The sequence below is a fragment of the Mytilus edulis genome, chromosome 4 (genome assembly GCF_963676685.1).
Source record: "Mytilus edulis chromosome 4, xbMytEdul2.2, whole genome shotgun sequence".
In the NCBI taxonomy this organism is placed as follows: Eukaryota; Metazoa; Mollusca; class Bivalvia; order Mytilida; family Mytilidae; genus Mytilus; species Mytilus edulis.
The window spans coordinates 55,676,234-55,697,570 of record NC_092347.1 but is presented as its reverse complement, the minus strand read 5'-3'; the positions used below and the strand labels follow the sequence as shown (position 1 = coordinate 55,697,570).

The window sequence follows — 21,337 nt, the reverse complement described above, 5'->3', positions numbered from 1 at the left end:
ATCACTGTTTAACGCAATCATTATTTGGCTGACTTTTACTTTCAATGAATAACGAAAGTCTAATCGGTCGTACTTCTTTTCCAATTGATCAGTGCCTTGCCTTTTAAATTAACCCTGGCTCCTTCTGGAGTTCAAGAGATTCCCCCAGTCTCTATTTGATACCTAGATTTGTCTCTTCTGATTATAATAGATTTACAAGCTTTGAACACTGATGTCACCTATATCTACCAACAAGTATTTTCTTTTTTGACATTTTATTTAGGAAACTTTAGCCTAAATCGTATAACTTTATATATCACAATAATTTCAAAATAAAACTAATGAAGAGCAATATCTATCAGGTAATTTGAAAAATGAAATAATTTTGTTTTTAAAGGAAGCATACTAAGTGACAACGAAATGCACCCAAAACAAAACAGCAAATAAAATTGTATATTTTAAAACCTGTTTCAGTCGGATTTACATACACCTATATATAACATACAGTATTAGTATTTTTCTTATAGCATTATGTACATCGAAAACCAATTGAAGGGAAAAGACTGCATATCATAATGAATAAGAACTCGATATTCAGACATTGCTTATAGTTGATATCAAAACGTTATTATATCGGTTTAATATCCCTTTTATCACTGATAAAAATATATATATTCTCACAAATGACATTGAGTAATTGTGAGTTTCTTTTCAGTATTATATAAAATAATGACACGTTTATATAGTATTTAGTGCATGTCTTTGAAATCCGATTACATAATAGTTTTCAAATCCGTTTCAATATCTGATATTTGATTTGATTAAGTACTGGCAATCACCCTTATGACATTGATACAGATTTGCTGTAGATTGTAAGCACTTAAATTGTACATTTTCCAGAACCTACGCTTATCCATTTGCTACACGTCTAGACATCGGTCGTGATTTGTTTTCATTTTCATAAAAGTTTGCTCTCTCAATCTATCAAATAAGAGCTGCAGTTCAAAAAGTGCAATACGTGTTGGTTTTGATTTAAAAATATCTGTTAATTAATAATTGCTTTCTGCAATGCCGAAATCCTAGTTTTGTAAATGTTGTGTTGATTTACTTAAATGGTTTGTGTATGTTACTTCAAACATTTTGGCACTGAGTGTTCTTGAAGAAAGTTTACTCAGCATATATGTCGAAGGTATCATATTACATTTAAATTGATATTGGCAAAAATCATCCCTTTGTTTAGATTAATGTGTCTATTGACAATAGGTACACAAATACTTTTTTCTGTGCAAAACTTTGTTGAAGGGAATTAAGTAAGAACAAGTGTTAATTCTTACTTATATACACAAATGTAAGTGCTTTACAATATTGCCATATTGGACGCAATCTTCAGAAGTATTATACATGTATTTGAAAGATTAAACCTATCTCTTCCCTATCCATGAGGCTTTTTTTGAAGTCAGTCAATTTAATATGTTAAAGTGTTATGAGATTTTTTTTTGCCATATAGGTCAGTTAATTATTTCCTTTTAATTGAAATCTAAGCTTTCCCGAATCATTAATCTCAACTACACGATGACTAGAGCTATATCAATTATTCAAAATATGTAGTTACAAGATTAATCAGTTTCCTCTGCTATATCGCACAGACTACAGTAATTGTCGTTAAATGATTTCTATGAACAATTGAAATATAAATTACATTTTAATATGTTCTGAAATTAAAATATCTATTTTCCCCAACATTTGTTTGTAATCATTGTTATCTTATCATTTGTTCCTATCTCAAAATTGACGTTTATTTATGATGACATTTATGTAGAAATCTAATTTTCACACAATAAAAAAATATTGTATTGTTTTTTACTTGTTTTGTTATTTCAAACTTGATTTACGCGATTTGAACATTTGTTATCTATTGTACCCATTTGTTTCTGATTGTAATTTCAGAAGATGCGTATTCATTTATGCCAGTACATAAAAAGTAAAATCACAAAAATACTGAACTCCGAGGAAAATTCAATTTATATGATTGGTTTCAAATGCATTTCTTATATATGTAGATTCATAAATATACTTGATTGAACAATTTATTACCAAAACACGTGACAAAAAGAATTTGATTTTGTAAACCTTAATGTGTATTATAAGTTATTATAAAAACGGTAATTTAACTTGCTATATACAGCTATTGATTGATCCATTGGTATCCCCACTTCTTTTTTATATATATTATAATGTAGGTATCAAAATGGGATTATAAAGTCTTGGAGGAATTCATATAAATATATCACGTGCTTCGCATGAAATGAAATTAAAGCATTCAACATATTTTAAAAAACTTAATGTCACAGTGCATGTTTCTTCTATGAGACATCTTATAGAATAAAGGTCCTCAAAAACCTGCAGAAAAAATTAATGACTGCAAAAGCTAAAATACACGTTGTTAAAATGGCAATTCCGTATAACGATGATGACTAAGGAACACCTAAAATTCCGAAAATGTGCCAAATCTGTCTTCCATCAGCTGTGTCTGGGTAGAAACCCTTTATATTTTAAAAGTTATAAAGATTCAATGATCAATTAATTTAGTGAACAGTAGAAAAACAAAAATACCGAACTGCTAGGAATTTTCAAAAGATGGTAATTCTCTCATCAAAAGCTCAAAATCAAAAGCTCAAACACATCAAACGAATCGACAATTATTGTCAAATCTTGATTGGAACCGCTGGTCTAAACCTGGTTTCATCGTAAGTTAACTAAAAAAAAATAATAGTATGGCAGTTGCATATAATTGTATTATATTCATAACACTATGTGAGCGAAACAAACAGACATAATAGGTGAAAAGGCTGAAAATTGTGGTAGAGCAGTCAACATAGTGGTATATTTGTAATCAGTCAACAAAAAAAACCACAATTATATCAAAAAGAAGAACAAACAAAAGTCATCAATCATATCAAAAAGAAAAACCAAATTAGCATAACGACACTCACGACAAAGCACAGAGGCAAACATTTAAGACTAGAACACAAACAAAATGACCATAGCACAACTACCCAATAGAGGGATGTTTATTTACCACGACAAAAGGATATTAACAAAAATAGACTAAACAGTAAAAGTTAACAGCATACCAATGAAAAGAAGACTATAACACTTAGTTAAGATGATAAACAACATCATAACCTAGAATCTATACTGAAAACAACCGCATCATGGGCATTTCATGTCGGTTCCAAGTATATACAATTGGACTATTGAACGAGAACTTGTGTGTGAACGTGTTCTTAAAAATGTTACTGATCTCCCAGTATTTTTTGCCTAGATTTGTATCTTCTTAACCGATTTATGAATGAGATTTGAATATCGGTAAAAAGTAAGATAACAAAAATACCGAACATCGAGGAAAATTCTCAACGAAAAGTCCTTTAGCAAACGGAAAAAATAAAAAGCTCAAACACATCAAACGAATGGATAACATTTGTCATATTCTTGATTCGGTACAGGAATTTTCTTATATGGAAAATGGTTGATTAAACATCGTTTTATAGCTGGCGTAAGTTAACTTCTGTTGTCTAAATTTATAAGAACTTACCTCGGAGTCTCCAAAAGCATAACCTGGAATGGTACTACTAGGTCGATCTTCTATATCGTCACCTGGTACTCCTCCGTATGGTGTCAGAGCTCTATGTATACCTAGTGATGTATGGGGTCTTAGTGGTGGTTCGTCCTTTGGTTTAGGCTCTGGCCAACACAACCAATGGTAATCCTTAGGCTTGTCAGTTAGTGCGTCTGGTACTGGTGTAGCTACAGTTGGTATTTCGTCTACAAAACAAAATTATATTTTTATGGATAATGTCTTTCATAGAGATATTCGGCTTGCGTCTAAGCAGCGTTGTAATCAAGAATCACTTCACATTCCAACTTTGTTGGGAATTTTATAAATTGTTCTTCTAGAAGCTCCAAATGACGTATAACAGCATGGTACAGATTGACTTTAAGATGTCGTACGAGATTTTGTGTACCCTGTCTATCAAGGTATTCAACGTATTTGCAATGGTTCTAAGAAAGATTATATCAAAGTGTTTGCATTTTAATTTACATTGGTAGTAGATATTAAATCAATTTATATCTAAAACTGTGGTGACAAGCAAGGTTCATCAATTTAACCTCATTTCATGTGGATATAGACTCATGATATTTGGTTGTCAAACTATTTTTGGGCAAACATAGTCTTTCAAATCAATTTTAAACGATGAGTGGACTAAATAAAATACTTCAAAGTATGGTTTAAATTTCTTATTGTTTGACAGGTGTAAGATATTAACAATTACAGGGATAATAAGATTTTTGAAAGGTATATTCGTCGCATAGAACATCACAAATAAGACATTTAAACAGTATTAACCACTACTTTGGTAAAAAAGATTTTAGATAAAATGATTTAAAAGGTTAAAATGTGATTAACAGATTTACCCGATGAAATTTTAAACAAATATTTAAAATTGAAAGGCAATTAAACTGTAGTGAATATAACGTTATTCCAATTACTACTCAATCATCTAGGGATAATACTATAATTTGGATCCATTATAAAATATATTTTAATTTTCAAAACACAAGTAGTTGACTTCAAGATTTATTGAAGTTACTTTTTGAGAAAAAAAAATCACTTTCTGTATAACCCACTTAAAGGAATGCAGGCATCCATGTCTTGTTCTTAACTGATTAAATTTGAATATCTGGTTTCTTAAAATTCTAACATGACCACAGCATAAAAGTTTTTCTAAACACTGCAATTATTTAGAAAATAGCTGGACAAACTTAAGTAGCTTTACATTAGACTTTATTAATAAACAATTGCAGTTAGCCCTTATACAACTTTCCATATTTGATAATAAATAATTAAACATAAGATTCTAACTGAATTGAAATTATAACAATGCTTAATAAAAATTTCATAATGCATTTTTAACACATTCGCATGCACCCTTAATTTTGATAGAAATACAATTTAGAATAGAAAGGGGGACAACTCTACCAAAGAGCAGATAAGCATGAAATGAAAGTTAACGATCACAAGAGGGAGTACCAAGTTGTTTAAAGACATATTAAAACATCCTAAAAGAGCTATAAAATTCTGCGTATTTCCATGATTTTTCAGTTAATACGAAAACCACGAGATTTTCTAAAAGGCACTTTAAAATAACATGTTCGTGAAATTGAAAGTTTTCAAATATTCAATGAAAACGACTAATAGTCTATTAATTTTTCGTAAACATGGTTTAAGCTGGGTCCATAACTCGTCATAATTTATGCACAATTCTGCAAATCTTAACCATGACATTATCATTTCAACAATTCAAAGTTTATTCATCACGTTAACTCAATTCATACCTTACCCAGTATATTTGTCGAAAGTATTCGTGTGCATTAATTCTGACTTTGGTACATAACAATATCTTATCAAATAATAACCAAAACTGAAAATATCCAATGAATATTAGAAACATCTGCTGTAGGGATTGAAATCGATAAAGTATGTATAGATATTGTAGAGATTGCATATACTAGTGTTGTCGCATAAGTTGACTGTCATAATCCTCATCTAATACGCATATTATATCTTTAACCATTGCGAGATGGTATTTATTCTGAATCAGTATAAATAAAATGATTGTAACTTAGGTAGACTGTCATAATCTAGACTTGTTTAAAACTTTATATCTTGTTGACTTCGGTTATGGTTTGGTAGAATGTTATAATCCGGGCTAGGTACATTTATACTTATCATGTCATATATAGGTAATTTAATAGGTGGATAATCACAAAATATTCGTTAGATAGAGTTTTCGTATACTTTGTCAAAATGACGATTTTACCTTGCGCTTTTTGTTGTTTTCTGAATAATAAAAAGTCTGGGTCCCTGTGCTATTTGTCGAGCTACTACTTGTGCTAAAATGGCCATATTTTGCAAAAAGTATTGCTGGACATTTTTGTGAACAATTAACAATTATATATATGTTACAAGTAAAAATTCAAAATGAAGATTGATTTATAAAGAAATAAATATAAAAGTTATCTCTTTTACATTAAAGGGTCTGGATGGGGGGGGGGTCTGTTATTCTGTAAACATTTAACTTTCACCCCTTTTTTCTCTAATCTTTAAAAAAATTAACCCTTTTTTTTCTCTAATCTTCAAAAAATTAACCCCTTTTTTCTCTAAACTTCATTTTTTTTGCCCGTTATTCTCTAATCTTCATTTTTAAGGGCATTATTCTTTAATCATTTAACCCCATCCAAACCCTCATGGATAAGTTGAAAAAGCAAACATCGAAAACATAAACAAACATTTAGTATTTAAAAAAGCAATCTTAATATAACGATAAATCACATATTTTTCTTTAAACTAATAAAAAAAAGTCATTCGGTCACAAAAAATTTGCAGATTCCAGAAAATTAATACTGCTATTTTACGATCAAAGATAGTGAAATACAAGTAATCTACCTTTAAAGTTCTGTCGTTTATTCCTTCCAATATACACCTTTTCAATATACTAAAATTTATTATCAGTTTTGAAATTTAAATAGTAGTAATACTGCACTCAATCAAAAACCCACATTTTTACATTTGAATATAAACATAAAGATGGTTTAACCTAAAATATGAATATACATTACGCTGCGAAAAAAAAAGGATCTGAAGTGGAACTCTTAAAATAATCTTTTTATATTTATCATTTCAATATTGCCATATACTTTTATAATATATAGTCGCTTACTTAACTATATCGACTTATTCGGTTGTGTACACACATAATTTGTAATTATTACAAACAGAAACAGTCAAGAAAATGAAAAATTTGGCAAAAAACATCAACATTATAAATGTGTAGTCCTTTTGAAATTGTGTGTTTCCAAAACTTGATCTTAAATGTGCATTTTAAACGGAACAGTTGGTTTCAATTTTTAAAAAAAGTACTTCATGCCTTTATGACAAATTTTGAGAACTCAATACTACTTTCACTACCTAACCAAAGCCTCAATATATAGAACTCCGCCGCAATTTTGCGCCTGTCCCAAGTCAGGAGCCTCTGGCCTTTGTTCGTCTTGTATGATTTTTAATTTTAGTTTCTTGTGTATAATTCGGAGTTAAGTATGACGTCCATTATCACTGTACTAGTATACATATTTTAGGGGCCAGCTGAAGGACACCTACGGGTGCGGGAATTCTCGCTACATTGAAAACCCATTGGTGGCCTTCGGCTGTTGTCTGCTCTATGGTCGGGTTGTTGTCGCTTTGACACATTCCCCATTTCCTTTCTCAATTTTATATAGAACATTGCTGAATGGTAACCCTTTTAATATATGTATAAACACGAATTAAGTAAACAATAAAAGATATGATATGTTGTAAAGTAGTTTCAAGCATGACCACAAGAATAGAGAATGGCATCATAAAAAAATTGTCCAGTCCTGTACATCAATAAAATACTTTGTATGCCAACGTCCATGCAAGCAGTGTATCCGGATAAATACTATAAATTAATTCTTTATATAAAAAGGCTTAACTTATTAGTTTTAATCATAATAGAGTTATCATTGCCCTTTCCTTACATACAATCGTTCTGCTGTTTAGAACAAAATATTTTTTGATACATTTACTGTAATAAAAATCAATTGTATGCATTTGCACTTTAAGTCTTTTGTTTCAAAAATTGATTGTGTGTACACAAATAAAATGTAAGCAGAAAATGTCTGAAATATTCTATAATACCATTCAAGTGGTGGAGAATGATCAACATTAGTTGTCGGTTTATTTAAAATTCATTGATTTTTTTAAGGGGTTTTAAGTTCAAGTTTTAATACTGTGATAAACAATTTGCAATTAAATGTAGTTATTCTGGTACAAATCGAAAAAATGTATTAAAGGTACAAATCTTTTGAAAGATTATGCTTTAATCTGCTCGAAAACGATCTAGATTAGCGATAAAAATATATCTGACCAATTATCGTACGAAAGACAACTAAGAGCGAAAAAAATTGTGATTTTTTAATAAATGTCGATTGGGTATTTTTTACAACAAGTTTTACCAAATTACATCCTACTTTACTGAAATCAAAAATTAAGAATATCGAGGTCAGTTGAAATAGCGTAAAGTTTATCGATGTTAGTTGAAATATAGTAAAGATTATCAATCTCAATTAAAATATCGTAAAAGATATCGATGTCAGTTGAAATACTGTAAAGTATATCGAGTTTAAGCATAGTAAAGATTATCAATGTCAGATCTAAATATTGATGCTATGCTTCAACAAATACGCTGGAAGAAAACAATAAGCGTAGTAATTTACAGACAAATATGGGAGTGATAACACATGAATTGTGTTGACTCTAAACGGACTAAGACAAAGTTTGACGACAAGAGCATTCTCGCATGTGGTTGCATAACTCGGCAACTACATATCCATTGTCCATTATGAAAGCGAGGAGTAATGATGCCAATAGCATCATGTACTATACAAACGTGGACTGATATAGTCGTTATTGTAGTTATTGTAGACGTTGATAAGTTAAGTGCAATTTGTTGACAACTGTAACGAATTTTTGATGTTTATCATCTTTATGTATATGATAAGAAACCAATTCTTTCATTTCCAAAAAATATAAACTATAAGAAGTGAATGTAAGGAATAAAGGCAACAATAGTATACCGGTGTTTAAAAGTCATAAATCGAGTAAGAATCAAAACAAATCCGGGTTACAAACCAAATCCGAGGGAAACACATTAAATAAGAGAAATCAAAGAAACAACAACGAAGTGCAACACATATAATTGCTCAACACACATAGAATCGAACTATTTGATAACAACTGCCTTATTCCTGAATTGGAACAAGTCATTTTAAGATGGAAAAAGGTATATTGTTTGTTCCTGTTGTCAATGGGAAGTTGACTATAGTGAAATTAAAACCATCGATCTACAAATAGATACGACATAGAAGGGGCATTATTTTCGTTATTTATTTTAATTCTGTTTTTATTGATGTGGAGCATGATTAAAATGCAATTAACCCTTAACGAACTGTTTTATTATGCGTTCCTGTCATGAGTTAAGAATTATTGCTACTTTGCCGAAAATCAATTGTTCAAGTTCAGAGTTGTTATACGAAATAAGAGTAGGTTGAAAGGCTAGCGTGGTTCATTAATATGCCTTCTAACACTACAATTGCTTCATCATACCCGATTTTGAACAGTCAAAAATTATATTTGATGAGTTATAATGTAACAGTAATTACATTTGTTTTACAGACCATAAAACCATAAATTACAATTTACAGTGAAATAACTGGTAAATCCTATATATGTAGGAGATAATAAAATGAAATTGGGTTTTTTCAAATCTTATAGACTAAATCATTTTTATTTTTTATTATGCTTAGGAGTTATTATTAGATATTCATTTCTAGGTTAACCTGAGACATATTTCAGTCTACCTTTCAATCGATTTATGACCTTTGAACACCGGTATACTACTGTTGTGCTTATTTGTCATGATTTTGATTCATAACATTTACACAAATATATGTTTTGACCGAGTGACTTTAAAATCAACACGTACTTTCATGATATACATCAATTAAGCAACACAAACGCAACCTAAATAACAAGACTGCATTTAGGTACTTCTAAAGGTAATATACCTCATGAAAATGAATGCTATGGAATTAACAAATATGTTCAGTATAACTAAGAAAGCATGTGTTTTTGTGTACGCCGGTCTTACTCCTCTATGAGTTCGTGTGATTCACTCGGTTTACTGATAAACGCCATTTGGCCATCGGTAGACTACTGACCTCTGAGTTTATCGTGTGTTGTATTGTATCGAACTTTTGAATTCAATTTGTTTTAGAATTTCTTTTGTCTCCATATAAGTATTCTGATCAACTGAATTTAGCTTTGACCTATACTTTTCTGGGTGCGTCCTGTTTATCTATGGTTCTTGGTGGGGAAATAATTTCAGTGACCTGAAAATGAAATATTGTCTTGACCTACATCTTATCAAAGTGCTGATTGTTTTGCTTCATGTCTTGCTTAGGACTCCTTTGTGACGTCGCAATAACACTGATTTATAGATTTAGAAAATAATCCAGAAGATATTTGCAATAAAAAAAATTAATTTCAATGACTTCCTCTGTAGTTTCATATTAAAAAAAATGAATTAATATATACTAATGAACATTTATTGAAAATTATTTCATTATAAACATACCTGTTTATTTGCTAAGTGCTACCTGAACAATGAGGCACAGTTTTAACAATCCTTAGTTACTTGTCTGGAATTAGCAACTGCACGATGGGTCTGTCTGAATCGCTGACCCTAACCCAGTGGGTGAAAGTGGGATAAACTATGTATGCAGGTAATATAAAATCGATTCCCAGTCATTTATATGTAAATCTTTCACAGATTTTTTTTATTGTTATGTGAATTGAATGGTATATTAAGTTTCTTTTTGATTGCTTTATTGTTACATTTAATCAGGTAACAGATTGGGCACAGGGTCACAGCAGGGGCGCAAGTACGTTTTATTTCATGCTTTCGACTAAAACAAATAAACAACCAATTTTAGCTCGTTGTCAAGTTTCAGATAAGGTATATGAAGTATAAAAAACGATAATAAGAAAAAATAAAAGTCTTTGTTTGACATCGGGAAATAATCTTAACGAGCTTGTAGAAAATATTGGGAAATATATAATTATTTTCCCTAAAGGCACTCAACGAAAGGGTGTTTGAATTAATAATTGACCAGACACAATACAATACCGGGTTTCCCTTCTAATGAAACTAACAAACATTATAAATGTTTGATTATTAATGGGTAATACTTTATATTGATACAGTTCTTTGTACGAAAAACGTCAAACTTCGTGTGGGCCAGAATGAAATGAAGAATTCTAAAGTTTATAAGTGTGGATTTCTGATAACAGCAAACTTTCAATTGCAAACTTTTATATGATTGAAATCTATTCTATCAGCTAACCTAATTTTTATTCAATTTTAAAAGTAAAATTTAATTTGATTTTACTCCATTCTCTTCGTCGTATAATAATAAGTGAAGTACTTTAACAATGTTTCAAGGTCGATATTTTTCTGACATAAATTTGATGATCTCAAGTAGGATAAGCTATGTGACAAATATTGTGTTTTTTTTCTAAAAATAAAGATTTTGTTCAACTTTTTTTTTTATTAAAATGATTATTATTTTTAAGCGTAGGATTTTGTTTAATTTACACTAGAAGAGGGACGAAAGATACCAAAGGGACAGTCAAACTCATAAATCTAAAACAAACTGACAACGCCATGGCTAAAAATGAAAAGGCCAAACAGAAAAACAATAGTACACATGACACAACATAGAAAACTAAAGAATAAACAACACGAACCCCACCAAAAACTGGTGGTGATCTCAGGTGCTCCGGAAGGGTAAACAGATCCTGCTCCACATGTGGCACCCGTCGTGTTGCTTATGTGATTACAAATCCGGTAAATAGTCGGTAGGTCACATTCATGAAAGGGAAGCGGATTGTAGTTACGACGTAAGGAACATATACAATATCATTTGTGAAACGGTTATTCAATAACGGTCAACCAACTCGTGATGGCGTCCGTAAAATTTACGAAGGGGTGATTTCAACTTCACCATTTGGAACTCTTGGTTTAATAGCTTCCTTGTGAGCAGTAACCCTCTATCAAGAAAATCATGATAGGAAATACAAGCACGGGAATATCGTATCAATTGGGAGATATATACCCCGTATGCAGGTGCTGCTGGAATGTTGCTACTTAGAAATGGAAAGTTCACAATTGGAAAGCTGAAATCATCTCTTTTGTCGTAAAGTTTCGTTTTCAACCGACCCTCAATGTCAATTTCTAGATGTAAGTCAAGATATGAAGCAAGATATAGAACCGTGATACATATCCAGTTACATTTTATATCACCAAATATATCAGTCGAAAGTTACAAAATAATACCCTATACCGAAATGATGACTTGTTCATATGCTCTTCAACTTTGTACTTTTTGGCTTTATACCTGTTTTGATCTGAGCGTCACAGATGCGTCTTATGTAGATAAACCGCGCGTCTGGCGTATTAAATTATAATCCTAGAACCTTTGATAACTATTTACACCTCTGGGTCGATGCTACTGCTTGTGGACGTTTCTTCCCCGAGATTATCACCAGCCCAGTAGTCAGTACGTCGGTGCTGACAGTAATATCAATTATTTAGTCAATTTTTATAAATTTCCTGTTAACAAAACTTTGAATTTTTCGAAAAACTAAGGATTTTCTTATCACAGGAATTACCTTAGCCGTATTTGGCACAACTTTCTTGAATTTTGGGTCCTCAATGCTCTTCAACTTTGTACTTGTTTGGCTTTATAACTATTTTGATCTGAGCGTCACTGGTGAGTCTTATGTAGACGAAACGCGCGTCTGGCTTATTAAATTATAATCCTGGTACCTTTGATAACTATCATATATGCGAAAAATGAACTGGACAAACGTGGTAATGATTACACAGGCGCTATATGAAATGAAGCACAACCTAATCTCAGACTTTTAGGCTTGAAAAATTGAGAATGGAAATTGGGAATATGTCGAAGAGATTAAACCCCGTCCAAAGGGCGGAAAACAGCCGAAAGCCACCTATGGATATTATGATATAGCACACAAAATATCACATACATAACTGTTAGGGTTTTTTTTCAGTTTCCTTTTCAAAGTAACAATATATGTTGTATTAAAAAAAGTTTTCACTGTAGTCATTAGCATGATCAAATCTCATTAATCGATTTAAAAGATATAAACCAAGGGGGAAAAAACTAAGAAAATCGCATGAACTGAAAAAGAAGTGCGATCATTAGCCAAAAAAAGAAGAATTTGGAAATTGTTAGCTCCTTTAACCCTCTAAATTCAGTTGAAAATTCAATTTTAATTAATTTGTGAGTCAATATTTATCCTTAAGAACTCAAAGAAATGGAAACAGCACACATAGCCAATCTTGTTTTATAACTTGACACATTAATGGAATTTAACAAACAAAAGACATGATTTTATTTCATTTATTGTGAATATGCATAGCAACAATCAAGTGACTTCTGGATATTGTATTTACATGTATGAGCTGACATGCATTTTTAGTGGGGCTTTGTTTCACATCTGGATTTCTGTTGATGGCTGTTGACAATTATTTTAATCCTCCATTTTCTACATCAAAAGATGCGTGTACCAAGTCAGGAATATGACAGTTGTTATCCATTCGTTTGGTGTGTTTGATTTTTTTATTTTTCCATTTGATTAGGGACTTTCCATTTTGAATTTTCCTCGTAGTTTAGTATTTTTGTGATTTTACTTTTTATTTTAATATAGAGGTAAATGTCAAATGTGAAACTGCTACCTCCTATCTGTGAACTGTTTTCACAGGATATGTCGAATCAAAACCTCATTCCAATTTCTTTTTTAAACCAATTATTATTTAGATCATTTTTAACGTTTAGATAAACAGGCCTTCCTAATTTTTCTGACATTAAAAGGAAACGTCATGTTCATGACCCCTCCCCTAGTTGGAGGCAATTGATGTTCATTCGACTGTTCCTTTGGTTGTCAATTATCCTGTTTGTTTTTTGTATACCATATTCAAATACACAACTATTTTATAGGACCAAAATCTATGAATTAAAATTTCTACTTAACTACTTAACTACTGATCAGTGTATAGCCTTCAATAATGGCAAACCAAATATTAAACGATTAGTTGTTATGGAAATTAAACAAATGATACAATGTCAAGAGAGAACCGCCGTCATTTCGACGTTGGTAAGATATGACGAAGACAATGAAGAAAAGAATATCCACAGGTTTATGATTTAATAGGTATATAAAGTATGTAATGCTGTAATACAAATACTAGTAGGACACTGAAAAATAGTGATAAAGTCAAAATTTTCATCTTCAGCTACTATGGCAACGCATGACTTAGTAGAAGAAGTATCTTTTCCAACTTAAACATCAAGTAAAATTTAGAATGGAAATAGGGAATATGTTTAAAAAGAGACATCGACCCGATCAAAGAGCAGATAACAGCAGGATTACTTAATATGTTCTTAAAGAATAGTGTCGTGTACGTAAGATTTTCAGCTACATAGTTGTTTAGTCTCTTTAAATGGCATAAAACAAACAACTATTCATAAAAGTAAAATCACAAAAATACTGAACACCGAGGAAAATTCAAAACGAAAAGTCCCCATTCAAATGACAAAATCAAATGATAAAACACATCAAGCGAATGGACAACAACTATATATGACAAATAGATAAAGGTGATAGAAGATTTTATTTTAATCTAAACATAGATAATGAGTAGGTGTATATCAATACACGTCTCGATGATAATGCCACATTATTGAATATTTGATGTACCCATAACAATTCTATCATTCATTTAATTGATTTTCAAAATGACAAATATATTGCTTATTTATGAATGTATAATTGCATACAATACCATTTAACATTCATCTAGTTTAATATTTTCTTGCACCTATAATGTAATCTTTATTTGAATTACACTATATATAGAAACGCATATTTTTGTCAGATATATTGCTTGCACGTATTTTTAAATATATTTCATTTCAACAACTGAAAGTTCTATGCATGCTTAACATTTTACTTATTTTCATATTGCTGTTAAAATATATTCCTTAATTAAAGGTGATCAATGGTAGCTTGTTGGCAAATTGATATCGGAGTTCGGTATCTTTGTGATTTTACTTTTTACTTTTTACTTATTTATATAAAGGCTTCAAAATTATAATTCATTTTAACTTAAAGTTCTATGCATAATAAATATAACACATATGTTTATATGATCGATGACGAGAGATATAAACCTGTATATGTTCAGAAATAGGTATACATTGCAAAATACAAAAACATTTGAATTGCTGAAATTTACCATGTTTAAATGTTTTCCCTACCTTAATTTAGCTTGGTGGCAAATTGATATAAAGACATGTTATGATTTTATAATAATCACAGGCACTTATAGATTTTAAACATTTTAATGCATTCTAATTGGTTCAAGTTGCTGACATGAAGATGATTTATTTTCCATTTCCCCTGTTAAAAGTTCAAATCAACGGGATGAAAATTGCTAGAATTATAATAATTATCTAATTCAATGTTATATCTTTGTCCATTATGTGATATCTTGAAATATTGAAATCTTGATAACTGGTCTAGAAATTATACAATAAAAAAGGATAACTAAACATTTAAACATTTATTTTGCCAAAAAAAATGAACACATGTAGACCAAAGAATAGCATATTTAGTCATCAACTGATGTAGTATTAATTTCATATCTTTTAATTGATCTTTAAACAATAAATCACTTGTTTATTGTCAGAAAACCTTTAAATGAGATGCCTTCATCAAGTATTTAATGTAATTCTAATTTATCGTTCAGTAGGCTTTAGATTTTTTATGCAGCGGCCGTCAAGAGTTCAGAATGCAGCTTTACATCGCTGTATCAAATTTTGAACCCGTTAAATAAACTTATCATAGATACCAGGACTAAATTTCATATATACGCCAGACGCGCGTTTCGTCTACAAAAGACTCATCAGTGACGCTCGAATCCAAAAAAAAATAAAGTTGGAGAGCATTGAGATAAAATTTCTAAAAGTGTTGCCAAATACAGCTAAAGTAATATATGCCTGAGGTAGAAAAGCCTTAGTATTTCAAAAAAAAAATCAAAATTTAAAGGGGAACTAGCTGTCAAATTCATTCTCACCGATTTGACTAAAATTATCATACTAATATTTGATATATAACCATGTAAAACATTTATTCAAATTATAAATAGTCTAGAATAAACAATTTACAGTGCATGGTGTCGATAATATGTAGCTTTCGCTTCGTGTGTATATATAAACTCATAATAGATACCAGGATTGAAATTTTATATTTACGCCAGACGCGAGTTTCGTCTACAAAAGACTCATTAGTGACGCTCGAATAAAAATAAAAGTTACAGAAGCCAAAATATGTATAAAGTATTTTAGTCTTGTCGATATCAACTATCGAGTTGATCTCCAAAGACCTCCGATGGTCATATAAACGGTATAAACATAAATATAGATATCAATAGAAAGCGAACTCGAACGATTGGATTTTTCTATGTCTGTTTAATTTCATTTTATTGGGGAAAAAAATATGTTGATTATCGTCTCTACCTGTATGAGATTGCTTTGTTTGTACTCAAATCAGTCAATATGTAACCGGACACGCACACTTCATGCGTTATTCGTCTCTTTCATGTTATGAACAGGGGTTAAATTGAAGTTCACATGAAGACGGATTCAATGAGGTTACCATTAATATTTCTTAGTTTAATTTGACAAAAAAATAAAACCATACTGTCTGCTAAAAGCGAATTATTATTTCACTGTTTCACTTTCATTGATGATTGAACCAAAACAAATAGTACTTTAGTTCTTTATATATCTAGTAGCTAGTGCCCCTTCAAAGAATACTGTATATAAATATAAATACGTGAGGCAAATGAAAATCAATCCTTTTCAAACAAACATACTAGTTAACGAGCACACATTTTATGGCAAAAATATTTCTTGAATTCCCTTTGGTTGATGCTTAATGCAGTTTATTAGTTTGGTTTCCAAAACTTTGTCCTTGGTGACAAGGGCTATTCTATAGACATGGCGTGCTTACGAACATAGGTATGTAATTGCTTGGTTTTGTGATTAGCGCCCATTGTTTACAATGTATGTTATTTCACACAAACAAAGGTAGTTATTCGCCAAGAAAAGTATAACCTTTTAGTTTTAAGTTTTTTAAAAACAGGGATGATGCCATGGGGCAATTGAAATGAACTAAGAGAATTTGGTATCATTAGTATGTTCATATGACGTATTATATACATATATTACCTACTCTCTATAGACTAGTAGTCCAAGACAACCGGCAATGCTTTTGATCTGGCATGTTTGTATTTAAAATTATGGATAAGAAATTATGTAATTTTAATTTAACCCCTTCTGACTTACTCACTTTATAAAACAGGATTTGCTTGTTCGATACTTTATGTTTTATGTTCTGTAATCATTTATGTTTTGACTACCTATTAAAGTCATAAGAAACGATTGACCGGTGAAAAATAATGTTCTTCCAATTCTTGAACCAATGCATACAAACATCATAAACTTAGTGCACGAATTTATCATTTTTTTCGCATAAATTTCGTATGATCGTCATTTTTTTTTTCAATCGGTCAGTGTTGTTGTGAAAATATGGTAGGTAATTAAAGTTCGTGTTTTGAAGCCGAAGTTTAACGATTGTCACCTGTTTGTCAACGATCAACAAAAAATCAACAAAAAAGCATGGAAATTGAGCACGTGTTCAACATGTAAATTCAGATAATAGTTTATTTTAAGGACATTCATGCGTATTGCGATCACCGGATTTTTACGAGATGGGTCACACTGAGGTCACTTTGCATACGGAAAATATGTCGGGGGAATTGCTTCCTGGAAAGGAAGCAATTAAAATAAAGTAAACTTCTTCTGAATATGAATATATTAAAGAATTTTCTTTAGAAAAAAGTATATGTACATAAGTTTTATAATGATAACTATTCATTGAGTTATAAAAAAACCATATGCATTATTTTTTTTAAATTGAGGTTTCTTACACAGTAGTATACAGCTGTTCGAAATTCACAATTCGATTGAGAAAAAAAAACAAATGCGGGTTTCAAAATAAAACTGAGGGAATCACATCAAAAGTAAGAGGAGAACTACGAAACAACAGAAACACACCACTAAAATGTAACACACACAGAAAAGAACTATAATATAACAATGGCCATTTTCCGGACTTTGTACATGACATTTAAAAAACAAGTTGGGTTGAACCTGGACTCTGCTTACCTATTAAAGTTTGTGATTCAGAGTGAAAATATATATACGTAGTTCAAATTGAGTCAAAGTCATATTTCTCAAGAATAACATTTAAGCGGAGAAAGATCATTTTTTCGTGGATGATACATGATGCTCTCATGAATTCAATTAGAAATTAGCTAAATGGGCAACAGTTTCCCCATATCTTACCATAAGTGTATATATCACTTCATCTCATCTTAAAACCAAACACTCCTAATAAAACGTTGACACTTTTTACGATAACTAGTTTTTGCATGTATGATAGATTTTCACCCACTGTACTATAGTAGTTTACGTTTTCGGATTAATAATTAAAACTCTTAGAATAATGTGGTAATTTTTATCAATTTCCTGTTTACAAAACTTTGAATTTTCGAAAACAATAAGGATTTTCTTATCCCAGGCATAGATTACCTTAGCCGTATTTGGCACAACTTTTTGGAATTTTGGATCCTCAATGTTTTTCAACTTTGTTTTTGCTTGGCTTTATAAATATTTTGATTTGAGCGTCACTGATGAGTCATGTGTAGATGAAACGCGCGTCTGGCGTACTAAATTATAATCCTGGTACCATTGATAACTAATTAGAATAGAATCGTGCCTTGAACAATTTTTTACGACTGAAATGAGCAGTCATTACGAGAGTCTTCTAACATTAATTCATTGCAAAAACAATAGCCATCTTTAGTTTATCACCGACTTGTTGTTTCCGGTAAAGTGTAAATGAACAAAAAGTAAAATCACTAAATACTGAACTCCGAGGAAAAAATTCAAAACGGAAGGTCCATAAACAAATGGGAAAATCAAACGATAAAACACATCCAACGAATGTAAACCAACTGTCATATTCCTTACTTGGTATAGACATTTTCAAATGTAGAAAATGGTGGATTGGACCTGGTTTTATAGCGTTAAAGCTCTCACTTGTATAACAGCCGCATCAAATTCCATTACATTTATCACGATGCGTGAACAAATGTGCAAAACAAAAAAGTACCAAATAGTAGTTTTTGTTCTTTGTGTATCAGCTTATTAGACTGTGAAGAGGAAAATTTGACGTGTAAAATTATTGCATTGTTTATAATTTAGATATATGACCCTTAACGTATTATTTTCCAAGTACTATAACCAATATTATCTTTTTCGTCCGACAGTTTTGTTCAAAAGTAATATTTTCTCAATTGTAAATGTCATTCTTAAAGTCTTTACATGGTTTTACAAATATGTATTGAAATATTTTCTTAACTGTTTAAAAGATTACAGATATATTGTATTTATAAAATGATAACAATTCCGTTGTTACAATGACAGGCTAAATATTTCCCGTATCAAATACCTTCCGCCTGACAATTTATATATATATATATATATGTCCTAAGTCAGGAGCCTGTAACTAAATGGTTATCGGTTGGTATCTATAATACTACATGGATTCATTATTATTCGTTGGATACCAATTTTCGTGGGTTTCATGGTCCACGAATTCAAATGTTCAACGAATAACATATTTTCAATAGGCTTTGTATACAGAAATTGGCAAAACCACTAAAATCCAGATGTTTGTTGTGTCTTACGGGCTCTTGTGTACAACCTTTAAGGATTTTGCTCATTGTTGAAGAACGTACTTACACATGCAAGAATTTTCATTCAGCATCTTTTTTTATATAATCTGTATTTTCATTTTTTATTAAACATTTAAATAACATTAACGGTACCAATTTTACTGTACCTGGTGCGGATTTCGACAACTCGTGTCTCCTCGTTAATGCTTTATACAAACGTTAAATATTTTTTTCCCTCTGCATTGAACATTATCAAAATTACAGCTCTGAAATTTTCTAATCACAAAGAGGTCTTCATGCTTAAAATGTCTGCTTCGAGATTTCCATTTTTCTTCATAGAAAAGAAGGTCGCTTTTTAAATTTAAACTTTTCCTGTATTTTTTTGTCTTTGTATGTTTCGACATGCATGCTTGTATCACCATTACCGTGAAATAGACTATTATTTTTAATCTTAAAGAAAAAAAATATGGGACAAGTTTTATGGTGTCAATTTAATCCAATTACTAGCAATTTTGTCTGAAAATTGCGTCACAACTAACATATAAAAAGAGATAATTTTAAATGCTCGAATAAATCAATAAATTATACAATTGTCACTTTAATTTAATATGTTTTAAATTTGAATGCCATTGACGGGAAGCCTATTGATGTTAAGATAGTTATCCAGATGTACGAACTATATTGAATTGAAATTGAAGATTCGAATGAATAACTCATATTATAAAGTTGTAATACTAAGAAATCAGCTGGGAATGATGTTTGAAATCTTCCAGAAGGGTATAAACCAATAGAATATATTAGTATTATCCACATTAACACGTTTCGCATTATTATAAAATTGAGAATGGAAATGGGGAATATTTCAAAGAGACGACAACCCGACCAAAGAGAAGTCAAACAGGTTGATAATAGGTGCAAAACATGTTTTACCCATTCTGTACTCACCTATCCAATGTCAGGAGCTTAGCTAAAATCTAGTGGTTATCGTTGGATGCTGTCTTTCTTAATTTTTTTCTTTTATTGCTAGCACATAAATCTGGCTGTTGTGTATTTTCCTTTAAATTGCTTTACATTTATGTCATGTCGAGGACAGTTATATCTTATTGTAAAGTGTAGGTTTTGGTCATTGATAAAGGTCGCCGTATGTTGACCTATAGTTGCTTGGATCACGTCTTTAGCCTCTGGTGATGTTGTCGTATGCATCGTCAATCATACCTCTTATTTTAATATGTACAGGTAGTTGTGTGATATAAAAAAAAAAAGAGTTACAAATCTGATGCAAAATTGCATTTGATTTAAATAAAACAAGAATGTGTCCATAGTACACGGATGCCCCATCTGCATTTTTATTTTGCAAGTTTAGTGGACCGTGAAAATGGGATAAAAACTCTAATTTTGGCATAAGAATCAGAAAGACTATATCAAAGGGAACTTGTGAACTAAGTTTCAATTTGATTGGACTTCAACTTCATCAAAGTCTACCTCGACCAAAAACTTTAACCTGCATGAAGCGGGACAGACGGACGAAAGGATGGACGCAAAGAACAGAACACATAATGCTCATATAAAAATGAAAAAAGGATTTATCAAAGTAAAAAAGCGACAAAGCCAAAAATGCCGCATCTACATATTGCACTAACAAGTACTCGTCTAGGTAAATCGAAAATAGAAAGATAATACATACATAAACATATGAGTAGGTGGTTAAGTCTGTTTGGTAACAGTATATTTTGAATATAGTAGGTTTTATCAAAGTTACGACAATG

General features: G+C 30.8%; 2 protein-coding genes across 3 annotated transcripts in view; one reads left to right on the top strand and one right to left on the bottom strand.

Annotated features, from left to right (window-relative positions):
• The window catches only part of LOC139519982 (uncharacterized), a 119,512-nt gene that overhangs the window by 454 nt on the left and 97,721 nt on the right, over window positions 1-21,337 (top strand). The window lies entirely within an intron of this gene.
• LOC139519981 (uncharacterized) overlaps window positions 1-21,337 on the bottom strand; it is a 44,177-nt gene that overhangs the window by 10,358 nt on the left and 12,482 nt on the right. Inside the window, exon 4 of the mRNA XM_071312310.1 lies at window positions 3,575-3,804. Coding sequence (XP_071168411.1) covers window positions 3,575-3,804 — 230 coding nt within the window. The remainder of the gene's footprint in view (window positions 1-3,574; window positions 3,805-21,337) is intronic.